The sequence below is a fragment of the Musa acuminata genome, chromosome BXJ1-9 (genome assembly GCF_036884655.1).
Source record: "Musa acuminata AAA Group cultivar baxijiao chromosome BXJ1-9, Cavendish_Baxijiao_AAA, whole genome shotgun sequence".
Lineage (NCBI taxonomy): Eukaryota > Viridiplantae > Streptophyta > Magnoliopsida > Zingiberales > Musaceae > Musa > Musa acuminata.
In genome coordinates, this window is record NC_088335.1 from 11,393,917 (window position 1) to 11,414,104 (window position 20,188).

Consider the following 20,188-nt stretch of genomic DNA (forward strand, 5'->3'; position numbering starts at 1 on the left):
TATCACATGAAAATATTGTAACTTGTTGGGTCTGATACTATGTGATTATCACATGAAAACATATAATTATCACAGCCTGATGAGATGAGATGACTATCGTATTAATTTTATTGGACATTTTTCCAAGATACTTAAGCCCCATCAAGTACACTTATAGTAGTATCCTTCAAATTAAAAGTATATTCGGAATTAGGCAAAGAAAGAACTAAAAAGGCATCCTTCTTCCATAGAAAAGCCAAAAAAGAATTATATTATATATATAAATATATATATATATATCATAATCATCCAATGAGTCACAAGAGATGGTAGATATACTCTTTCTTATAAGCATCCACATCAGACGTAAACAAGAACATAATAATCACCCATAAACATCAAAGGGCCCCATTCTTCATTCACAATTAGACGCCAAGGAGGTCAAATCGTCCACCTACAGCGAGCTGGTTGTGTTTGAGACTTCCAAGTAAACCTTATAGTATTCTTGCACATGCCGCCACCTGTACGTGCTTCGTATGGTATATTTGAGACAGGTCCTCAGCATAAAATTGGGATATTCTTGTGTGCCTTCATCTGCCCCCATCGTTAGTATGGAAAGACAAAGAGACCCCTCCTCCATCAAATTGACCCTTATAGCCCTCTCATTGGGATCATGCCCCCATCAGTGACAAACTAGTAAAGCAAAATTACTCGAAACAAAGATAATTATATCGATAATGTTGGTGAACCTGAAGAGTCGGCTTGGTCCGATTGGCGATATCCAAGATCGTCCCGAGAATGAGGTTTTCACCTGATCGAGTCAAGCTCGGGATCGGTTGGGATGCACCTCTTCAGCAAGCTCGTCCGCCTTTGTTGTCGTCGGATTCCTGCATATCGACCTAGGTCGAGATAGGGAGGGAAATCCTGACTTAGGCTCCTCCAAAGATTAAGTCAATAGAATTCTTTTTGTTGAAGATCTTCTGCTCCTTGCTAGATGTTAGCAAAAGGCTTTTATTATAGTGCTTAAGGGTTGGCCATATGCAACTTTTGCACGGTAGTCAACTTCCTGAGCGATGAGTTCGTACCTTCAGACGTCCGTTGCCCGAGATGTGTGGAACAATGCCATGCGGCACCGTCCCAACTGGTTTGTGTGGCCCCAAACGACTCGGGAGGAGAGTGATGTCATCCTGAATTCTTGGAGGCATATTCGACATGGCATCGTGTCTTCCTTCTGAGGTTTTACGCTTGAGCTAGTGTGGTGGGAGGTCGTGTCCACGTGACGGAATCCATAATATGCCCTATCATATAATGTTAGTAAAAAAATTAAGATCGTGGTATAAAAATCATTGCTGTATTTACATGATAATTTAAGATAACAGATATTAAAAATTACCCAAGGGCAATATGGGTAATTTGGTCATACCAAGAATATGCCAACCGAAAGAACAAAAGCCTCACTGATACCTCCAGAAGTATTGAACGACCTGTGTCTGTTATATTCAGATACATAAAGCCAAAGCCTTCGAAGATCCAAACTCTTCCTTCTGTCGCAAACCGAAGGAGCGAAGCTCAAGAAAGAGGGAAACCGCATTCCGTCGATGTCCGACCACCGATTCATGTCCGAGGACGGCCATTGTTACATAAGGTTGCCGTCGGAGCCAGCGATTACGGAGCGGCAGTCGATCTTCGATGAGCTTCCCACGGCCAAGATTGTCGCAGCGTCGCGGCCGGATGCTGGTGATATCACCCCCTTGCTCCTCTCCTATACCATCGAGTTTCAGTACAAGCAGGTGTTTATTGACCTCAATTTCCGACTTTTTTTTTTTTACCTTCTCTGAATGTCTTGTCCTTGGGAGTGTGAATTGCTTCTGATACAACTACGAATGGGCATTCCTCCGATGATGTTTTAGGGCACAAGATGTTTTGTTTCCTTTTTTCCTTTGTCTTGACGTGGTATATCTGCTCTATGAAACCAGGGGAAAGCTACTTTCAGTAAATGATGGTAATCTCTGTTTGCACGTTGTGTGTTGGTTAAGAACAGTACTGAGTAAGTAGCAAGAGGAATTGGAAATTGATTGTTGCTCGTCATACCACGCTAAATAAATTTTATTTGCTTTATAGCTGGTACACTGAACATAAGCTCTTAGATGATATTTTATGGATAGCCATAAATCTCTATGTATATTTGGTTTGGAGGTTAGATGGGCAATTCATTGCTCGTAGGGGCCTCTGTGGCATCAAGGGAATTATCGTATATCAATATGTGATGGTTGTGGATGCATTCTTCTTAACGTCACTGCTCTTACACCAATTGATGTTGCTATTTCTGGCTTGAGAATCGTTTTTACTTTCTATGTTATCCAACTTCTTTGGTTATTTTACCCATCTTTTGTTTGGCAAAGTTAGTTTGTCAAATTGTTTGAGTTTCTATACCTTCTGGTAGGATTTTGACAAAGTGAATTAATAAATGTAGAAAACACTTAATATCTCTTAGCTTTAATTTCTTTCTCTTTCTCTCTCTCTCTCTCTCTCTCTCTCTATATATATATATATATATATATATATATATATACATACATATATATATATATATACATACATATATACATATATCTATCTATCTATTTATATCTCTCATGCACGCCTGTGCACTCACTCGCTTAGAAAAGGACTTACTCCATGACACTTTCTGAGCTTTGAACTCTTCCTTTTTTCAGGTATCAGAGCTGAAGCTTCCAATGGAGATTTACATTTTTATAGGTCCCTATGTTGGCTGTATCAGTTCTTTGCAGGCCAATGCATCTTACTTTTGTTCACTTTAGTAACATAATGAGGAACTGCATTTGAAGTCTAGAGAAAAAGAATAATGAGAGAATTATCTAATCAGCCTGAAAGCATAGTAAGAAAGAACTAGTGGGCATTAATATGGAAGTTCCTTCTGAGAAAGGTGAAATTGGCATCATTATGATTTGGAAATGGTTGTTGTAACTTGTAACAGCAAAGGGAGACCCCCACAGAGTATTTACCCAGGACAAATACTTGGAAGTTAATAGAATGACTTTTAATTTCATCTCACTAAAATTATTTCATTTTGATTAAATTGAAGAGATCAAAAGTTTTTTCCATAGGAGACCAGTCATTAAGACTGGTATGGACAGCTGATTTTGATGACATTTTCCATAGATCCACATTGCACTAGCCCAAAGAGAGTGATGCAAACGCAGGTAATTTTTATAAGTTGGCTAGGCAATGGGTTAGAAGAAATCTAATTACCTTTTTCACTCCGATCTACTGCCAACCATGAGGACATTAAAAGAATTCAGTTCCTTCTTCATTGATCTATTGGGAACTTCCAGGTTTCACTAGACAAACATGAAAAATATATGTTATTTAACACTCAAGTCCTTGAAGGGCCAGCAAAGAACTTTAAAAACTTGAAATCATTCAAATGGACATTATTAAATACATTGTGCGACTAGGTTTTGAATAATTAAGGATCACTGTCTCTCTCTTTGAGGAATGTATCGTTGCAAACTGTGGCTAGAAATATTTTTCAATGCTTTTTTGATGACTAGGAATAGAGATTCTCTTGGTAGCATTCCCAAAAGCAAACCAGCCAGGAACTGGCTCTTTATGAGTATATGGTGCAGCTTGATACAAGTATGCTGTCGGATCATTTGGATTGAATGCAATGGAAGAATCTTTTAATTGGAAGTCAACAGTGTACAGACCATGATGCAGCAGTGGTATTGGATGTCCAAATCCTGGAGGATTAGGGCACCTGTTAAATTTTCTAGTGCATTTGATAGTACTGTCAAGAACCATAAGACAAGATGACATTCCCTGATGTTCATTTTGTTTTAATTTTTACTTTTTAAATGACTCCTTATTTACTTGATTGAGCTCCTCACAATCCTGTACATTTCAGAACTTTATAATTGCACTGTAGGTTTTGCCTTAATCTCTCTCTCACGCTCAAAACGGAAATCTATATTTAGAGTAATGAATGATAGTCTGAAATTAATATTACTAAAGATATGGATATATGACAAAATTGTCACAGTGAAGTTTCTGTTCTACATGATTGACCCTTGTCCTTTCTATTATTAAGGTTCATGATTGACCCTTGTCCTGTCAGATAACTCATCCGTTTGGACCGTGTATTTAGGGAATTGGATAGAAATTCTTAACTTGATCTAAAAAAGATCTTTTCTACAAACTGAGTTAATATGAATGTGTAATATGAAGAAATTATAATCCGGTCCTACATGATCTTAGGCTCTGGTTTTTCTTTGATGTGATTTGCTTCTTGTTGTCCATGCACTGGTAGCATATCTGCTTGCATATTATTATCTAACACTTGTGCTTAATTAATTGTCATCTATGAACTAATATATACCGTTTTATTCATCAGTTCAGATGGCACTTACTGAAGAAAGCCTCACAAGTTTTATACCTACATCTTGCTTTGAAGAAGCGTGCATTTTTAGAGGAACTTCATGATAAACAGGAGCAGGTTCATCCTATAAACATGGTTAACGCTTTCTAGCAATAGTTTGACATTTTATTTTGTTATAACCCATTTTATCTTAGAATAATTAGTGCCAACAAATAATCTTCAGTCAAAGATTTTCAATGTGGTTCTTTCATGCATAGTTTCTGGTTGTGAGTGCTTCAAAAAGTTTTATTTCTCTACCCCATTAGTAGGGGATTGTTAAAGTAGTTCGCAGTTTGCAACTTTGCACAATATTTCAAGTCAGTAACTTTCCATACATTTTTACAGAAGACTATCATCCTTTAACAAATCTTTCCAATATTATTTTATTTGTCCCTAGGTATCTCTGCTCAGAACAAGTTTTTCTTATTATCACAGTATCACTTATGCTTTTGACATCAACTTCCATTTTTCTAGAAAAACCTAGTAATGTGGGTCTAAGGACAGTCGATTTATGCAGCCTTACATCTGCAAGCAGAGTAGTTTCTAGTTTCTATTACTTGAATGCTTGTCATATTGGTCAAAAGGGAGCAACATTAGTGTGCTGCCAAGATTCACTCTCATTATTACAAACTATGGAATGTCCCTGAAAAGGGTTTTCTTTGCATGTCTGCATCCTCTATTGTGCTTCCATATATATAACTCAGTATCCAGATTTAGAGGCAGTAAACTGCTGTCAACTCCTTCTAATGTGACTTATTTGCACAGTTCCAATTTCGATTTGCATGTTTCTTTTTACTATAAAATTAAGATTTTTTTTATAAAATTAAGAATTTTACATGCAATACTTAAGCCTTTAATCCCGCTTGGGTGTAATTATTATGCCTTTTCTTTTATTCTATCCATTGAAGGTCAAAGAATGGCTTCACAATCTTGGACTAGGGGAGAATATACCTACTGTTCAAGATGATGATGAAGCTGATGATGTGTGTGTTCCTTTACCACATGAGGATAACAGTTTAGTCAAAAGCAGGTAACTGACAACTTCTGCACTTTCACAAATGTTATATAGTCACAAACAACACATAAGCATGAGGAACCAAATTAGTTGTTTTATATTCATAACCTGCCCCTGGGATTGAATGTCTTGTTCTGGCAACCATCCAAACAGTGCTTATGTCATCCAGATTTATATACTCCCATAATACAATGTACATGCTCAGGTTCCATTTGAAATATTGCTTTTCCATGCTATGACTTGGCATCTGCTGGTTGAATTAGTTAACTGGTGTAATAAGAGGAACGTGAGACATAAGAAAACTTTATTAGACAATAAGAGATTCAACTTCTCTTAGTTTGACTAGTGTAAAGAAAACTTTTGGACTGGGGATGATGCCTTTTGGAAATTTTTGGAGAACTTGGAGCTGCAATAAATATGTATCAAAATGGTTCAAGTAGTTAAGAAAATGAAGCCCCTTAAAAGTGAATTCAAGAGCCCAAATTGTAATAAATTTTGTGATATTAGTATAAAAATGCTAGAAAAGGAAAGCAACTGGAGGAATTACAGAAACGATTTAAGCACCAGAAGTGCTAATGATGAACTTATTAAGCATGCGAGAGATTGTTTTCATGTTTATTCTGAGCATTCTCTAGCTGAGGAATGTTTTTACAAACAAAATCGAAAGATTCACAGGTTTTCTTCCACAGACATTTGAAGACTAAAAGAGCTCCCCATAATATCTTCTACATGTGATGAGGGGAAGGATATTTAGTGTACCAAATTTTGTACTATCTTCTTGGTACTGCTTTCTCTGAACGAGATTTAGTTGTTTTAGTTGAAGAGTTTAGAGTATCTTAAGATGGTAAGATTACTGCATAGGAAATGGAAGAGCCATTATTTGAAATAAAGTGTAACAGGGCTTGTAGCCCAAATATCGGGTACCATTCCTACATAGATCTAGGCTTGGACCATTCCTATCGGGTACCATTCCTACATAGATCTAGGCTTGGACCAGTACAAGTCTGAGTCGTACTGCTTGTACTGAGCCGTACTAGCATACCAACACTCAATGCATAGGTACATACCAAATTCCAGAAAACTGACTGATAAATCAGTCGAAAATTAAAAAACTAATTTAGGGTTATTTCATCTCTTTTATTGGCATATATAATCAAATTAGATAATAATAAAGTGAACCTAATGTAAAACAATAGAATACAAAACCAAAAGATATATGGAATAAGGATCAGAAGCCGTATTGTCACGGACTTAGCTGGTTTTGCCTAAGTCGTGCGACACCCTTGCGTGTCTATCCGCAAAGGTCAGCCTCCCCGAAACCTCCCATAGTCCCTTAGAACCTACAAAAGAAAAAACGGATTAGAGAAAACACCTCACTCGGGATCCACAAGCAAACATTTCAGAAAACACTTCATAGCCAATGTAAATTACAAACATACTTTACAAGCTCTGAATGGTTGCACAACAAAGGGTCAAAATGGTCCACTACAGACCGAATATCTCTCACAAGTGTCCACATGACACAATTTTTATTTACAAGCCTAAAATGACCACTAAACCCAACTAAAATGGGGCTGTTAAGCCTTCAATCGTCCCTTTACATGCTCTGCAAAGCATGAACATACCAAAAAACACGGATATACATAAGCATTACATCAAACATCATGTTTAGAAGTTTGTCCGTGACATTCTCCCCCACTCATTCTTTCGACGTCCTCGTCGAAGCCTTTGCCGACACTGCAACTCCTCGCCTTTGCTGAATCTTCAATCTTCTGCTCTAGCTGCAATGCGCCTCTTGGCTCTCAGCTGCTCTCTACTACTATTGTTGAGTAGTCGAACTTTTGAACCGCCATGTTGCTTCAACTCGTCAATGACTCTGACTCTAGTATAGGGTTGGCTGAGTTGTATTGATCCCTGTTGGTTCTTGTGGATCCTTTAGATGAAGGAAAAGACCATCCTTACTATGCGCCAGTCTCTCAAATGCCTCGTGCTGCTTGAACTGGGTGGATCCTTGTTGGAGCTTTAACGAGCATCACCTCGTAAACTTTTTGAAGTTTTGGGTCCTTCCTCTACAAAATTTGCCCATTGACTCTTCTTTCACTTAGTTGTTACTTCTAAGTAGATTCTCATCACTTTCGCTTTCGATTGATATTCTATTGGGAAATGAAGCGGATAATCTGCTCTCAGTAGCACTAATCACCATTGGTGAAGATTTGATAACTATTATCTTCCATTATCTTCGAAGGGTCTTTGAACCTATGTAGAGTTCCACTGCTGGATAGATAAGAAAATTGGGGTACTCAGTTTCGCCCATTCTCTTAAGAGTTGAGAAGGCAAATGTTACTTGACTTCGCTCGCCTCTTCGAGGGTTGTACTCTATGCATCGAGCTGGTTACTGGCCTTCGTCTGCTCTTTACTCACACTTCTGAAGCACTTGAAGTGTTTGCACTCCTTTCGTTGAGTTAGCTACTGTGATTCACCTTCTCAATACCATCGAACTTATGGAATGCAGGAAATTTTCACCCCAACTTGGAGTAAGTCTCTAATAGTTTTGGTCGCCTCTAGGATTGTACCGTCTTCTCCATCAACCCTGCCGCCTACTCCACTGAGTAGCAAAGGTACAACACCGCGTACTGCCTGCTTCGTTCCTTGGTCGTGCACTCTTGCATGACCCAAAGTCATTCACTTTCGGCTATCTTGATGAGAAGCTCGTTGACACCGGTCTTACGAAGTTCCTTGACCTCTGCCCTTCAATCTTGTCATGGTACTTAGAGTTTGCCTTTGCATGCTCCACCTCCTCGGCCTCTTTCATGACCAAGCGCTCTCCCTCCATGAGAGCAAGGGATCGATGACTTCACGGAAGTCCCGCCTCTACGGTACCATGGTACTGCCATGCCCATGACCCTACTATCCGTCACCTTGCATCTGCATCCCTTTTCTTCACAATCGGTAGATCTGCCTCTGTGGCACTCCTTCGAGGCCACCTACATTCTAACCGATGCTTTGTTTTGGGTAGCTAAGTCCCTCTGGACTCGTCGTCGCTTCCTTGCCCCTTTCGATCCCCTGCTTCAACACTTCTGTGTTCTCCAAGCAGTTCCCCTTGGTCGATAGAAAGACAGACTGCAACTCTTATGCATGGCCTCTGCCATTATGTTATAGGGTTTACATCGATTTTGTTCTCCTTCGCTTCCTTGGTATCAACGTTCGCTTACTCGACCTTGTCCTCTGACTTCCCGGGCTCCCTTAAGCGAAATATAGGCTCTGGAGCAGTCCAACTCTCCAGTTGCTTTGATCATACCTCTGTATGATCGAGTCCCTCTTATGGGACTCACTGGTATTTGTATTCGAACTTTTCCCTCGGTGGTACACAGCCCCCATATGCTGATGACCAAGGCTTTCATCTGATGCAAAATTCGATGTACGCACGGAAGACCCGCCTCTATAGTACCATGGCATTCACTCCTTAAATCTATAGCCCTTCTTGCCATCGTGTTGTTCACTGAAGTGGAGCTCCCAGTAGCTCCCGATCATACCTCCGTATGATATAGTCCCTCACAAGACTATATTCGTGTGTATCGTATTGCCACGAACTATTCCACCACGATCCGCTGCACCATGTCGCCTCCTGGTGACATCTCCATTGCATTCTGATCCTTGTGGGATGAACTCGGATTGGGATCCCTCCATGTGTGGCCTTTGCCAACACATTGTAGGGTCTCTTCCACTTTCGATTGTGTTCGCTCCTTTGGCAATCGACCTTCGTCCACCCGCTCTCGAGTCACACCTAGACGAAACACAGCTCTAGGACAGTCCATCGCCTAGTAGCTTCCGAAGTCCACCGACTTCGTTGAAGTTGGTGTACCATTATCTGGATCCTGGGCCTCTGCCCTACCAGCACAATCTCCACCGCACACCGCTTCCTTCATAACAACTTGAATGGCAGTACTATGACATATTCTTTAAGAGTATCCGCCTCCGTGTCCTCTTTGCCTCGTGCTAAGGTCTTTTGAAACCAACTTCACCTCCGCAAGTTGAGTCGTCTTAATTCCTCCGTCAAATGCTTCTCTGAGGTAAGGTGCAAGTGCCTCGAAGCTCCATTCGTCTTTGGCACCATGCAGGATGAGCCCGCTCCATCAGAATGAGGGACCCATGGAATAACATGATCCCGCTCTTGCCTCTGCAAGAGTTCATGTCTTTGACCTTTGTCCAAGGAAAGCTCTGTGCCTTCGCTCCATATTCCATCTTCTATGTTGGCTCCCTTCATGCGGCTTGGGTACTTCATCAAGTTACACCCAAGTTGCTCTGCTCCTCGTTTTGCATTGAGTTGATGGTGGCCCTTGTGCTCACCATTTCACGGGTCAGCCCTCCATTGAGTCCGATCTCCATATCGACTCCAAGTGTGCCTTCATTTGGGTTGCCTTGGATCGCTCACCCACTTAATCTCGTAATATATCCCCCCCAATGCATTATCTTAAGCGAGATCATGCGACGACTCATCGTCACTCGCTCGGTCTGTTGAGCTTTGTGAAGTTTTTTTTTTATTTTGAGGTACTCCTCAACATGTGCGGTCCATTGCATTTGGTTTTCCCTCTGAAGAGCCGAGACTTATCCCTCTTGAATATCTATCCCGTTGGAGCAACTTCTCTTTTCGCTTCCTTCTCTTTGAATGTTTCGGAGACCACCATCCTCTTGGACTACTCCGCCTTGCTGAACAAATAGTGCATGTTCTGCCTCTCACAAACACACTTGCTAGATTGCGACTTCACGTCAATACAATCCCCGCTGCATCCCCTCAAGGCCTAGCAACATGCTGAACTCGCTGCAGACTTCAGCCTCCTACGGACGTATCCTTCTCATGCTGAAGAGAAAGTTTCAATGCTCCATGACGTTGAGCTTCGACCGCCTTTGAATGGCCACGAACATTTCATCGTTCGCATACAAGCCCTTGTATGAGTACCGAATTCTTCGAGTTAGCAATTCCCCTCACCTCTGTGAGCTTTGCACAACTCTTTTGGTCGCTGAACAACCCATTCCACCTTGCATTGTCTCATCCTTTACCAAGCGCCTCACTTGCCTTGAGCACCATCAAGTATGGTTGCCAACGTTGAGCCGTAGCTCAAACTCAGCCATCCCAACCTTTGTGCGCTATGTATTCTTCCTAGCTTGCTTGCCCTCGTGGTGCCTCTTGCGCGAAGGGTTGGCTATTCCTCTGAATGCCAATCTCAGATGCCCGCTCCTCTGAGCGACTCCTTTTCCCTATATCTCCATGCTCGTTTTCCCCCAAACGGTCGCGCGTGCTGGCTACCCTCAACGCAGCCCCGCTAGGTCCCCCACGTTTGTATGCTAAGTGTTTTTATGAGTGCTTGTCTCGCTCTGATACCATCTGTCACGAACTTAGTTGGTATTGCCTAAGTCGTGCGGTACCCTTGCATGTCCGTCCGCAAAGGTCAGCCTCCCCGAAACCTCCCATGGTCCCTTAGGACCTACAAAAGAGAAAACGGGTTAGAGAAAGCGCCTCACTCGGAATCCACAAGCAAACATTTCAGAAAACACTTCATAGCCAATATAAATTACGAACAGACTTTACAAGCTCTGAACGATTGCACAACAGAGGGTCAAAATGGTCCACTACAGATCGAATATCTCTCACAAGTCTCCACATGACACAACCTTTATTTACAAGCTTAAAACGACCACCAAACCCAACTAAAATGGGGTTGTTGAGCCTTCGACTGTCCCTCTATATGTTGTGCAAAGCATGAACATACCAAAAGACACGAACATACATAAGCATTACATCAAACATCCTGTTTAGAAGTTTATCCGTGACAGTATGTAAAGAAATGAGTTATAAGTATCTTATCTCTAAGTTCCCATCGGACTCGAAATTTGTTGCATTTTTTCCTTGTTCTATTATTAAACCTTTGACAACTTGAACGCTTAGACACCTTGCTTGCTTCAAAGTCAATCAAAGTGTCTTTCTTACCTATAAAGAAAAGAGTGCAAACGTTGGATTAGGTGTGAAAAATCTAATATATGAGCATAATAAATTAGATGTAAAACTAAAATATGTACATGTTTCTACCACCAAGATGAATGACATAAGTCCACAATGGTGGATTAGGGTGCTCGATCTGATATAACTATAGATCGAAGTGGTGTGTCTATAGGACTCATGCAGGGGACTGCTCTCTGATACTAATAAACAGTGTATCTTTGATGTAATAATGTGGTAGTATTCATCAAGGTTCGCAATACCGTACCGTACCGACGTTTCGACGTCCGCTCGGTATGGTACGAAACGGTATACTGAGTTGTATACCGCTCGGTATATATATATATATATATATATATATATATGTAATATAATATATATATATTATATTACATATATATATAATATATATATATATATAACTTGACGACGTCGCCTCTCTCTTCTCCCAGGTGGGGCGACGTCGCCGAAGCGACGTCACCTCGTTTATATATATATATATATAATTAATATATATATAAAAGATTATATATATATATTTATATATATATATATATTTTATTTAAAAGGCGACGTCGCCTCATTTGTTTAAATATATAAATATAAATATAAATATAAATATATATATATATATATATATATATAAAATCTGAAAGAGGCGCCTCGGCGACGTCGCCGAACGTCGCATTTTTCTAAAATATTTATATATAAATATAAATTATATATATATATATAATTTTATTATTATTTTTTCGAAGATTGGACATCGGGCCAGTGGATCGGTCAACGTATCAACAGAAGGCTTCGGGCCATGGATTCGAGCATCGGGCTAAGAAGAGCGGACATTGCGCCAAGGATATCGGAGTTGCGGAGTCAACTGGCCGATTGGGCAATAGGCCGCAAGAGAGGACGATGCGCCGAAGAATCGGACAAAGCGTCGAGGGACCAATGACATGCCGGACAACTTGATTAATGCTTAGTATTAATTGTCTAGATCGAAGTGTGTTTTTACATGTACAGGATTAACTACGATAACAAGACATGAAGTAAAATGAAGTCCCGGAGTCAAGGACGCGACTACATTGGGAGTTCAAGAATTCGTCGGAAGTTCTAGAGGAACCAACCGAGAAATCTCGGAGCTTGCTAGAGAAGCTCATCGGAACTCGCCAAGAAGATCGTCGTGAAGTCCAGGAGCTTGCCGGGAGTCCGCCGGAACATTGCCGAGAGATCGTCGGAAGGTCGCCGGAAGCTCGTCGGAAGAATAGACATAGGGACTTGTTTTGCTTAGCAAATGTCTTAGGATTTCGTAGTTAGCACATAATTGGGCTTGGATTTGGGTCAACCCAATTAGGGGCCAACTAGGCCCATGTAAGAACTGTGTTAGGCCCAATAAGAGGCTCAAACAATGCTCCAAGAAGTCTCACCGTCGTGGCACAGTCTTCGAGACTGTGCAAGCGGTGGTATTGCCCAGGGCAGTGTTAGCCAGACTGACACTGGGCGGTGGTACCGCCCGTGCCTGGGGAACCCAGGATGGGAAAGTTTTAGGCTCCAAGTTTAAATCAACTTGAAGCCTATAAATACCCCTCTCATTCTTGGTTAAAACACACAAGTATTGAGAGAAAAAAAGTATAGAAACGCTGCTGCAATCTTGTGTGAGCTCCTCTCAAAGATCTAAAGTGTTAGAATAGTTTGAGAGAGGAGTGAATGGGGGTGTAAGGGTTATCTCCTAAACCCGGTAAAAGGAGAATTGAGTTATAAAAGGTGATTGGCCTTCGCCTATTGAAGGAAGGCCTCTAGTGGACGCCGGTGACCTTGTCGGAGGAGGAAGCCGAAAGTGGATGTAGGTCACGTTGACCGAACCACTCTAAAATCTGGTTTGCATTTACATTTGTGCAATTTATCTTTACTGCAAATATCTTTCAGTGCTTACTGCCTTCATTACTTTTACGAACTCGTTTTCGAGTTAAGTTTCCGAAAACGGTTTTACGTCGGAAACAGTTTTATCGTACAAAAGTTTTTAAACCGTCGTTATCTTACAGCTGCACTAATTCACCCCCCTCTTAGTGCCGACCCCTGATCCTAACAGTATCAAATAATGATTAGTAAATTAAAATAAAAATATTACTTTAATTTTTATAGTTTTTAGCTTTTTATCAAGGATTGCCTTTTCTGGTACCGAACTCGTTTTGGCAATTTGTCGAATTGGTATGTACTGCTTTGTACCAATGTACCGACACATGATATGCCAGTGCGTACCAGTGTTTCAACGAGGAAGGAAAAGAGGATGAAGAGGAAGAGGTGGTGTAGGAACAGAGGAGGAAGGAGGTAGAAGAAGAAAGAAGAGGAGGAGAAGAAGCAGCGATAGCGTACTTGGGAAGCAGCGACTATATCGAAGCGGAAGCGACAACATCGCAGTGGTAGCGGCGAAGAGGCAGCGATGAGGGCAAAGACATTTTACATGAAAAGAGGGCTTGCATTCGCATGACCTAATTTGCTTTTTTTTTTTTTTTATGTTGAGTTGGACAAGGGCCCAGTTTTTTATTTTTTTATTATTTTAACCGGACCGCTCGAAATGAGGGTGGTCCGCATATCGGTCCACACCTGGGCTGGTACACACTGCCCGTACTATACTGTTTCACGTGGTACAGCAAATTGTGATTTTTATTATCATTTATATATGCTTCAAGTACTAGATTGTAGTAAAGAATCTCTTTCACGATGAACAAAATAGAAATGTATTTGAAGTCATTATATTTACCAGGATATGTAGCTACAGATTCTGTCACTATAGATAAATATCAATCTTTTTTCACATATAATATGGTATATTTAAATTATTTTCATCATCATATGCATGCTGTATTAGATCTTCTTTCTTTTTTTTTTCCACTTTGTGATATCTTTGTACCCATAATCATTGTCATATTACTATCCTGTACTTGTATCAATGCTTCATAGTGTTTTTCTTTAAGAGGGGTGTCAGGTGGTGTGTGACATTGTACCTCTTTGTCATTGCTGCGGAGAACCTTCCAAAAATTTTTGAAAAGCATTGCACTGCAGAGAACTTCAGATATCATCCTGAATGAAAGATGCCCCAAATTATACATTCTGCAACTGTGAAATAAATTATGCACAAGTCCTGCAGCAAGCTCTTGGTGTCTTCTTCAATTTTCTAGTTTGTCAGCTAATAAGGATAAAAGTGAAGTTTTCCTCAGTGATAGACAAAAAATTAGAAGTCTCTCACAGTTTAGCTTAAAGGAAAATTGGAAATCACATATCATGGACTGCCTCTTCTCTCAATATACTTGTGTACTGAAAATTGTAGAATTCTTATTAATAAGATTGCTGGAGGATAGAATGTTGGACAACAAGGTTTATTCTGCACACAGAATGCTTTCAGCTTATTAATTTGCGGTCTTTTTTCTATTCTACCCCACTGGACTAGTTGATTCTTTTTATGGAATGGGTTTGATACAAAGAAAAAGAATGGCCCTTGTTGCATGGAAGCAGGTATGCAGACTTAAGAATGAGGGAGCTCTAGGATGTAAGATCTTAAATAGTTGGAACAAGGTGGCAAACTTTGTATATATGTTCCATCTTCACCCAATGTTCATCCATACGAGTACAATTGACTCAAATTATGAGTCTAGAAAACAGATTTATCTTGAATGCCAAGCTTCTTATTGACTGCAACTAGTTCAGGAAAATAAATTACAAAATGAGATGAAACTTGAGAACTGTTTGGTTATTATATATTAGGTGATGGAAGACAGCCATTTATGGTTAATAGTTGGATGCCTGAAGGGTCAATTTTGTATACAAACTTGATCATGAATGAAGCTGCAGCGCAACCTCAAGTAAAATTTGCAGCTTTAATCTTAGATGAGCGGTCTTAGATGCCATGACTTTGTTCATTACTCACTGGTTGGCAAACTTGGCACATATGGTTCTGGGGGTGGTTGGGGGGATAGGGTATATTAGCTTTCCATGGAATTGTGGTTATGTTTTCAGTAATTTGCACTGAGTTTCATTTAAATCCGCTATTCATTTCTCTCCGTTAAACATAATTTTCTATTACCAAGTAAAACCTACCATCCATCAATTCCATGATCTTAGCATTCACTATAATTCATCTTGCATTATGTATTTTAGTAATGCACCTAAGTTAGATTAAACACTACCTAATCATGGATAAATTTAGGGTCAAGAAAATTCTTTTTTATAATTTTCTACACTTAGTGATGTTCACTCTTTGAGCAGAAACATTCCTTCTAGTGCTGCATTGCCAATCATTCGCCCATCACTTGGAGGGCAGCAATTGATTTCTGACAAGGCTAAATTGGCTATGCAAGGGTACTTGGATCACTTCTTTAGCAACTTGGATATTGTGAACTCTCAAGAGGTATTGACTCTATTGGTTGTATCAGTCACTTTTAAGAATAAATTCTGAGTCATGTTTTGAAATTGAACTGTTGCTTGTCCAAGCTTTTCTTGAAGGTGAAGATAATCTTAAAAATGATCAATCATGATGTTTATTTAGTAGACTTCTATAGCTAGCTCTGTTTCATCTTTCTTATTTATACTATTTGACTGATCGAGACAAGTTTTTTATCTGAGGTGTTCTAATAATTGATAATATGATAACTTGCACCATGATTTGGATCATACTATCATGGTAAGAACTAAGAAGAATGTAAAATATGAGAACCTTCTACCTTGTTTAATAGTGCCAAACGTCCTTCATAGACATCTATACTAATTTCACTTTGTCATAAAATAACCTCAGAACAAAGCTTATTTTGTCTAGTTGGTATAAAACTGTTTACATTATCAATACGGAGTTTGTTGGCATAATATGCAGGTTTGCAAATTTTTGGAGGTCTCGAGGTACTCGTTTTTGCAAGAATATGGACCAAAGCTAAAAGAAGGTTATGTTAAAGCAAGGCATTTGCCAAAAGTTCAAGAATTAGATGATGGTAAAAGCTGTTGTGCATGCCACTGGTTTAGCTGTTGCAATGGTAGCTGGAAAAAGGTATTTGTTAATAGGTTCGCCGTACCATGGCATACCGCTCGATACGTGCGGTATGTACCAGTCCGACAAGGGACCAGTATGGGCAATACATATCGTTCTATCGGTATGCCCCACCGTACCATTTGTCGGTATATCGGTATATACCAGATCGATGATCGATTGGTATACTGGTACGGACCGGTAAGGCGAACCATGTTTGTTATTCTATTATCTATTCCAAATAATAGTCTATCGGATTTGTAGTATTTCAATAGCAATTTCTTTGATTGTTACATCATGTTTTTTCAATGTTATCTTCTAGATGACTACTTTAAAAAAAAGCTAATTTTGTAATTAGCATATAACATATTTACATGGGATACAATTATGACGTTCATCTTATCATGGTATATCTTGATTCCAACACAAGAACAGACACTATGCATCTCTCACAAGCTAGATATTGTTTCAAACTAGTAGTCTAACTGTGCCTATTTGTATAGTAATGGATCAATATAGATGTTAGACAGAATTAAGCCTAAGTTTCTCAAGCCAGCTGACTTGTGCTATTCTCATGACAATGCATTTGATGGTTACATTGTTTTGGAAGAGCCCTTTAAGCTAGTCTTAGTTTAGCATATGTTATAAGGTCAGACTGTTGTATTCTATAGTCTCACATCTCTACCTTTACACTTTTGAGTTTTGACAATGCTCGGCACTTCCATTTCTTCCAAACCTTTCAGAGATTTGAAAGAATTATAAACAGACTGTGCACAGCCTGAAGCTACAACCAATGAGCACATATAAGCAACTTACAATTAAATATTCAAGAACCTGAGTTTCTTTATATTTTGGGCATAATGCCTGAAAATCTCAAGTTTGCCTTAGAAATCTTGTGCCACTAGGGTTCTCAGAACTGATAAGGGTTGTTGCCCGGTGAGGTAGCAGGTTCAATGCTTGAATAATGCTAGTTCAATGCTTGAACTAGATTGGTATCATTTGATGCTATTTCAAAGTTAGACTGCATTTCATGATCTTCAAATTTAAGGCTTTAAAAATTATGCCTCATGTCATTGATTTGAGTTCTTTTCATGGGAGAGGAGTTGGAGAAGAGCAATGGTCAAAGCAGTGGACAAGTTGGTGGAGATCAAGATTTACAATACTTCTTGTTCTAGTACCAATTAGTATGAGATAGTATTTATGGTTCTGACAGCCAACCAAGATGCAAACTAGGCAATTTTGTCCAGATTAGTCAGGTATGGACTGTATAGTCTGATATTCCTCTTGGTGATCAATGTTCAGCCACCTTCGGTAGAGAGCTCTTTATTTTTTCTCTTTCTTTGTTGACTTCTTTCCACTGAAGGAATCAAAATAAGAACATGGGGAGTGTGACACTTTTCATTCTTTATGTTATATAGAAGAAGCTTAGCTTAGCACCACTCATTTTGTAGGGCTAACCAGTTGGTAAGAGACCTGTAGTGAACGGTAAGACTATTGCTCATTATCTCTATTTCTTTCTTTTTAAAATAATGATAAACTGCACAGCTATTTCTTCCTATATGTCTCTCTCTTTCTTTCTCTTTCTCTTTTTTGCTCTCCTACTCCTCCATACATAGCTACTGCCTCCTTCCTTCTGTATCACCACCATGGCCTACACTTCCTACCAAGTACGGGTGTTCAAACCGAACCATTAAGGGTCAAACCGAACTGAACCATTTTTTCGGTTCGTTTGGTTAAAATACAATAGTCCAAACTGAAACTGATTCGGATCTACCTAACTGAACTGATTCAAAACTGGTTATTCCGGTTTGTTTAATTGGTTTATAATTTTAAATAATTTTTAAAAAAATATTTCAAATGAATCAGTTCAATTCAATTGAACCGAACCAGAATCTTGGTCCAATTGGATGACATGACAATATTTGTGAAATTGAGTCCTTGTTATTTATAATATTAGGCATATGGAATGGTTTGATTGATCAATTTGACTGGTTAAGGATTTAGGACAATAAACTCAATCAGATTGATGTTTCTTCAGTTCGGTTCGATTCAAACTGATTAACCGAACCAAAGTAGGTTACCCCAAACTAGAACCGTTTATACCCTTCAAAATGGAACCATTGGTGAACCGGTTTGGTTCAGGTTTGGTTCCAGTTCGGTTTGGTTTTCCGCTTTGATTTGAACACCCCTACTACCACCTCCCCAGCCTCCTCCACCTTTATCTCTTGTTCCTCCTTTGTCCTTCACCTCCTCCCCCATCTCCTCCTCCTCCTCCTACTCCATCTTCTCCTCTTCATCCATCTCCTCCTCTAGCGTGACCCATTTATACCTGTTCAGATCAGTATCAGTACTAAATAGAGATTTGAAATCATGGTGGAGATAACTCAAATTTCCATAGACATAGTGACATTGACATTCCTCATGTTGGCTTGGTGGTCTGTCTAGCTGTTCTGGTCCACTAGTAAAAATGGGAGTGCTGGTGAAATTTAGATTCTTGCCACCACATCTTAAGATTTATGGTAATCATCTTTTGGTTAAACTTGCCTTGGCTACTATTTTTTGACCAATTATGGTAATCCATTTTTGCTTAAAGCTGCCTTCACTACCACTATTAATCCCAAAGAATTGATGTCATGATGGCAGCTGCTAATATAAATTCTTATTATCCTTCCAAGGTGCCTTCCTGCATTTTCAGTTGTGATCTTTAATTGGCCTCTTATTAATGAGAAGGGGCATGGTCAATAAATATGACTTAATAAACTATATTACTCTAAAATTAACATTAAGTTCTAAAAAGATGGAAGGTTTTATGTTGTGCAGGCTGTATCAATGTGGGTTTAAAGTGTACAGAGTTATGAATTATTTCTTATTATTTCATTTAAAGATACCAGGTGATAAAGGTTGGTTATTGTTTGATATACTGGTTTGTTCTATTCTGATAGATTACTGAAATTGGTATCAGACCAATATTCAAAACCTAGATGCTGATGTGCTTTAATGCTGCCTTGGCAATTCAAGGAATATATACTTTGATACACACCATGTTTATTAGTACACTAATGCTCATTTAGACTTATTGTATATTGCAAGAGGCTTCAATGCCTATGATAATAATATTATCTTAGGAAGAAAATGTTTAAAAAAAATAAAATCACCTGGCTGGTACTTAATGTGTCATCTTTAAGTGGATTTGACCACTTTATAATAAGTTAATAACTATTGTATTTTTCTGACTAAAATAGTCATACTGCACCAGGTATCTGATGGATTGTGGCACATAACATTCTGAAATAACAAGATTCTATTGTGTCATTGCTTGGACTATTTTGATTGTGCTAGATCGGACATTATGCTAGCCATTTTTCTTTGGTATTGATGGAAGGAAAATCGAAAAAAATATCTGAGAATAAAAACCAAGAAAAAAAGAAAAAAAGCATAGAAAATTTATCTCCTAGAACAAAGGACATGAAACACTGCTTGTGATGGGTCTTTAGGTAAAACCAATGGACTAGTTTACAGAAGCTGGACCAAAACTGCTCAAGATAAGGGTTCTAAACCAAGACCTCCAAAATTCTCCCAGAAATCAGTCTAATTGGTGAAACAATGCAGGAATCCTGAGACCGGTATTGATCTTGAATCTGGACAATTGGTCGAAGACCAATTAATCTTCTATTGCACTGGTATGAGTTGCCCATAATGTGCTGTACAGATCACAGTAAATGATTATCCTTATACAGAAGTAAAAGATCC

The 20,188-nt window shown here is 39.2% G+C and overlaps 1 protein-coding gene across 6 annotated transcripts in view; it reads left to right on the forward strand.

The window, feature by feature from the left end:
* The first annotated feature begins 1,477 nt into the window (after window positions 1-1,477).
* LOC135593215 (phospholipase D zeta 1-like) overlaps window positions 1,478-20,188 on the forward strand; it is a 35,688-nt gene continuing 16,977 nt past the window's right edge. For 2 of the 6 annotated variants that reach the window (XM_065083085.1, XM_065083087.1), the window contains exons 1-5: window positions 1,478-1,769; window positions 4,394-4,495; window positions 5,326-5,447; window positions 15,688-15,829; window positions 16,289-16,459. In XM_065083085.1, the coding sequence (XP_064939157.1) occupies window positions 1,578-1,769; window positions 4,394-4,495; window positions 5,326-5,447; window positions 15,688-15,829; window positions 16,289-16,459 (729 nt within the window). In that variant the 5' untranslated portion in view covers window positions 1,478-1,577. Of the gene's footprint in view, window positions 1,770-4,393; window positions 4,496-5,325; window positions 5,448-15,687; window positions 15,830-16,288; window positions 16,460-16,487; window positions 16,640-20,188 lie in introns of those variants that run through there. The other 4 variants (XM_065083086.1, XM_065083088.1, XM_065083089.1 and 1 more) reach the window with 4 other exon arrangements.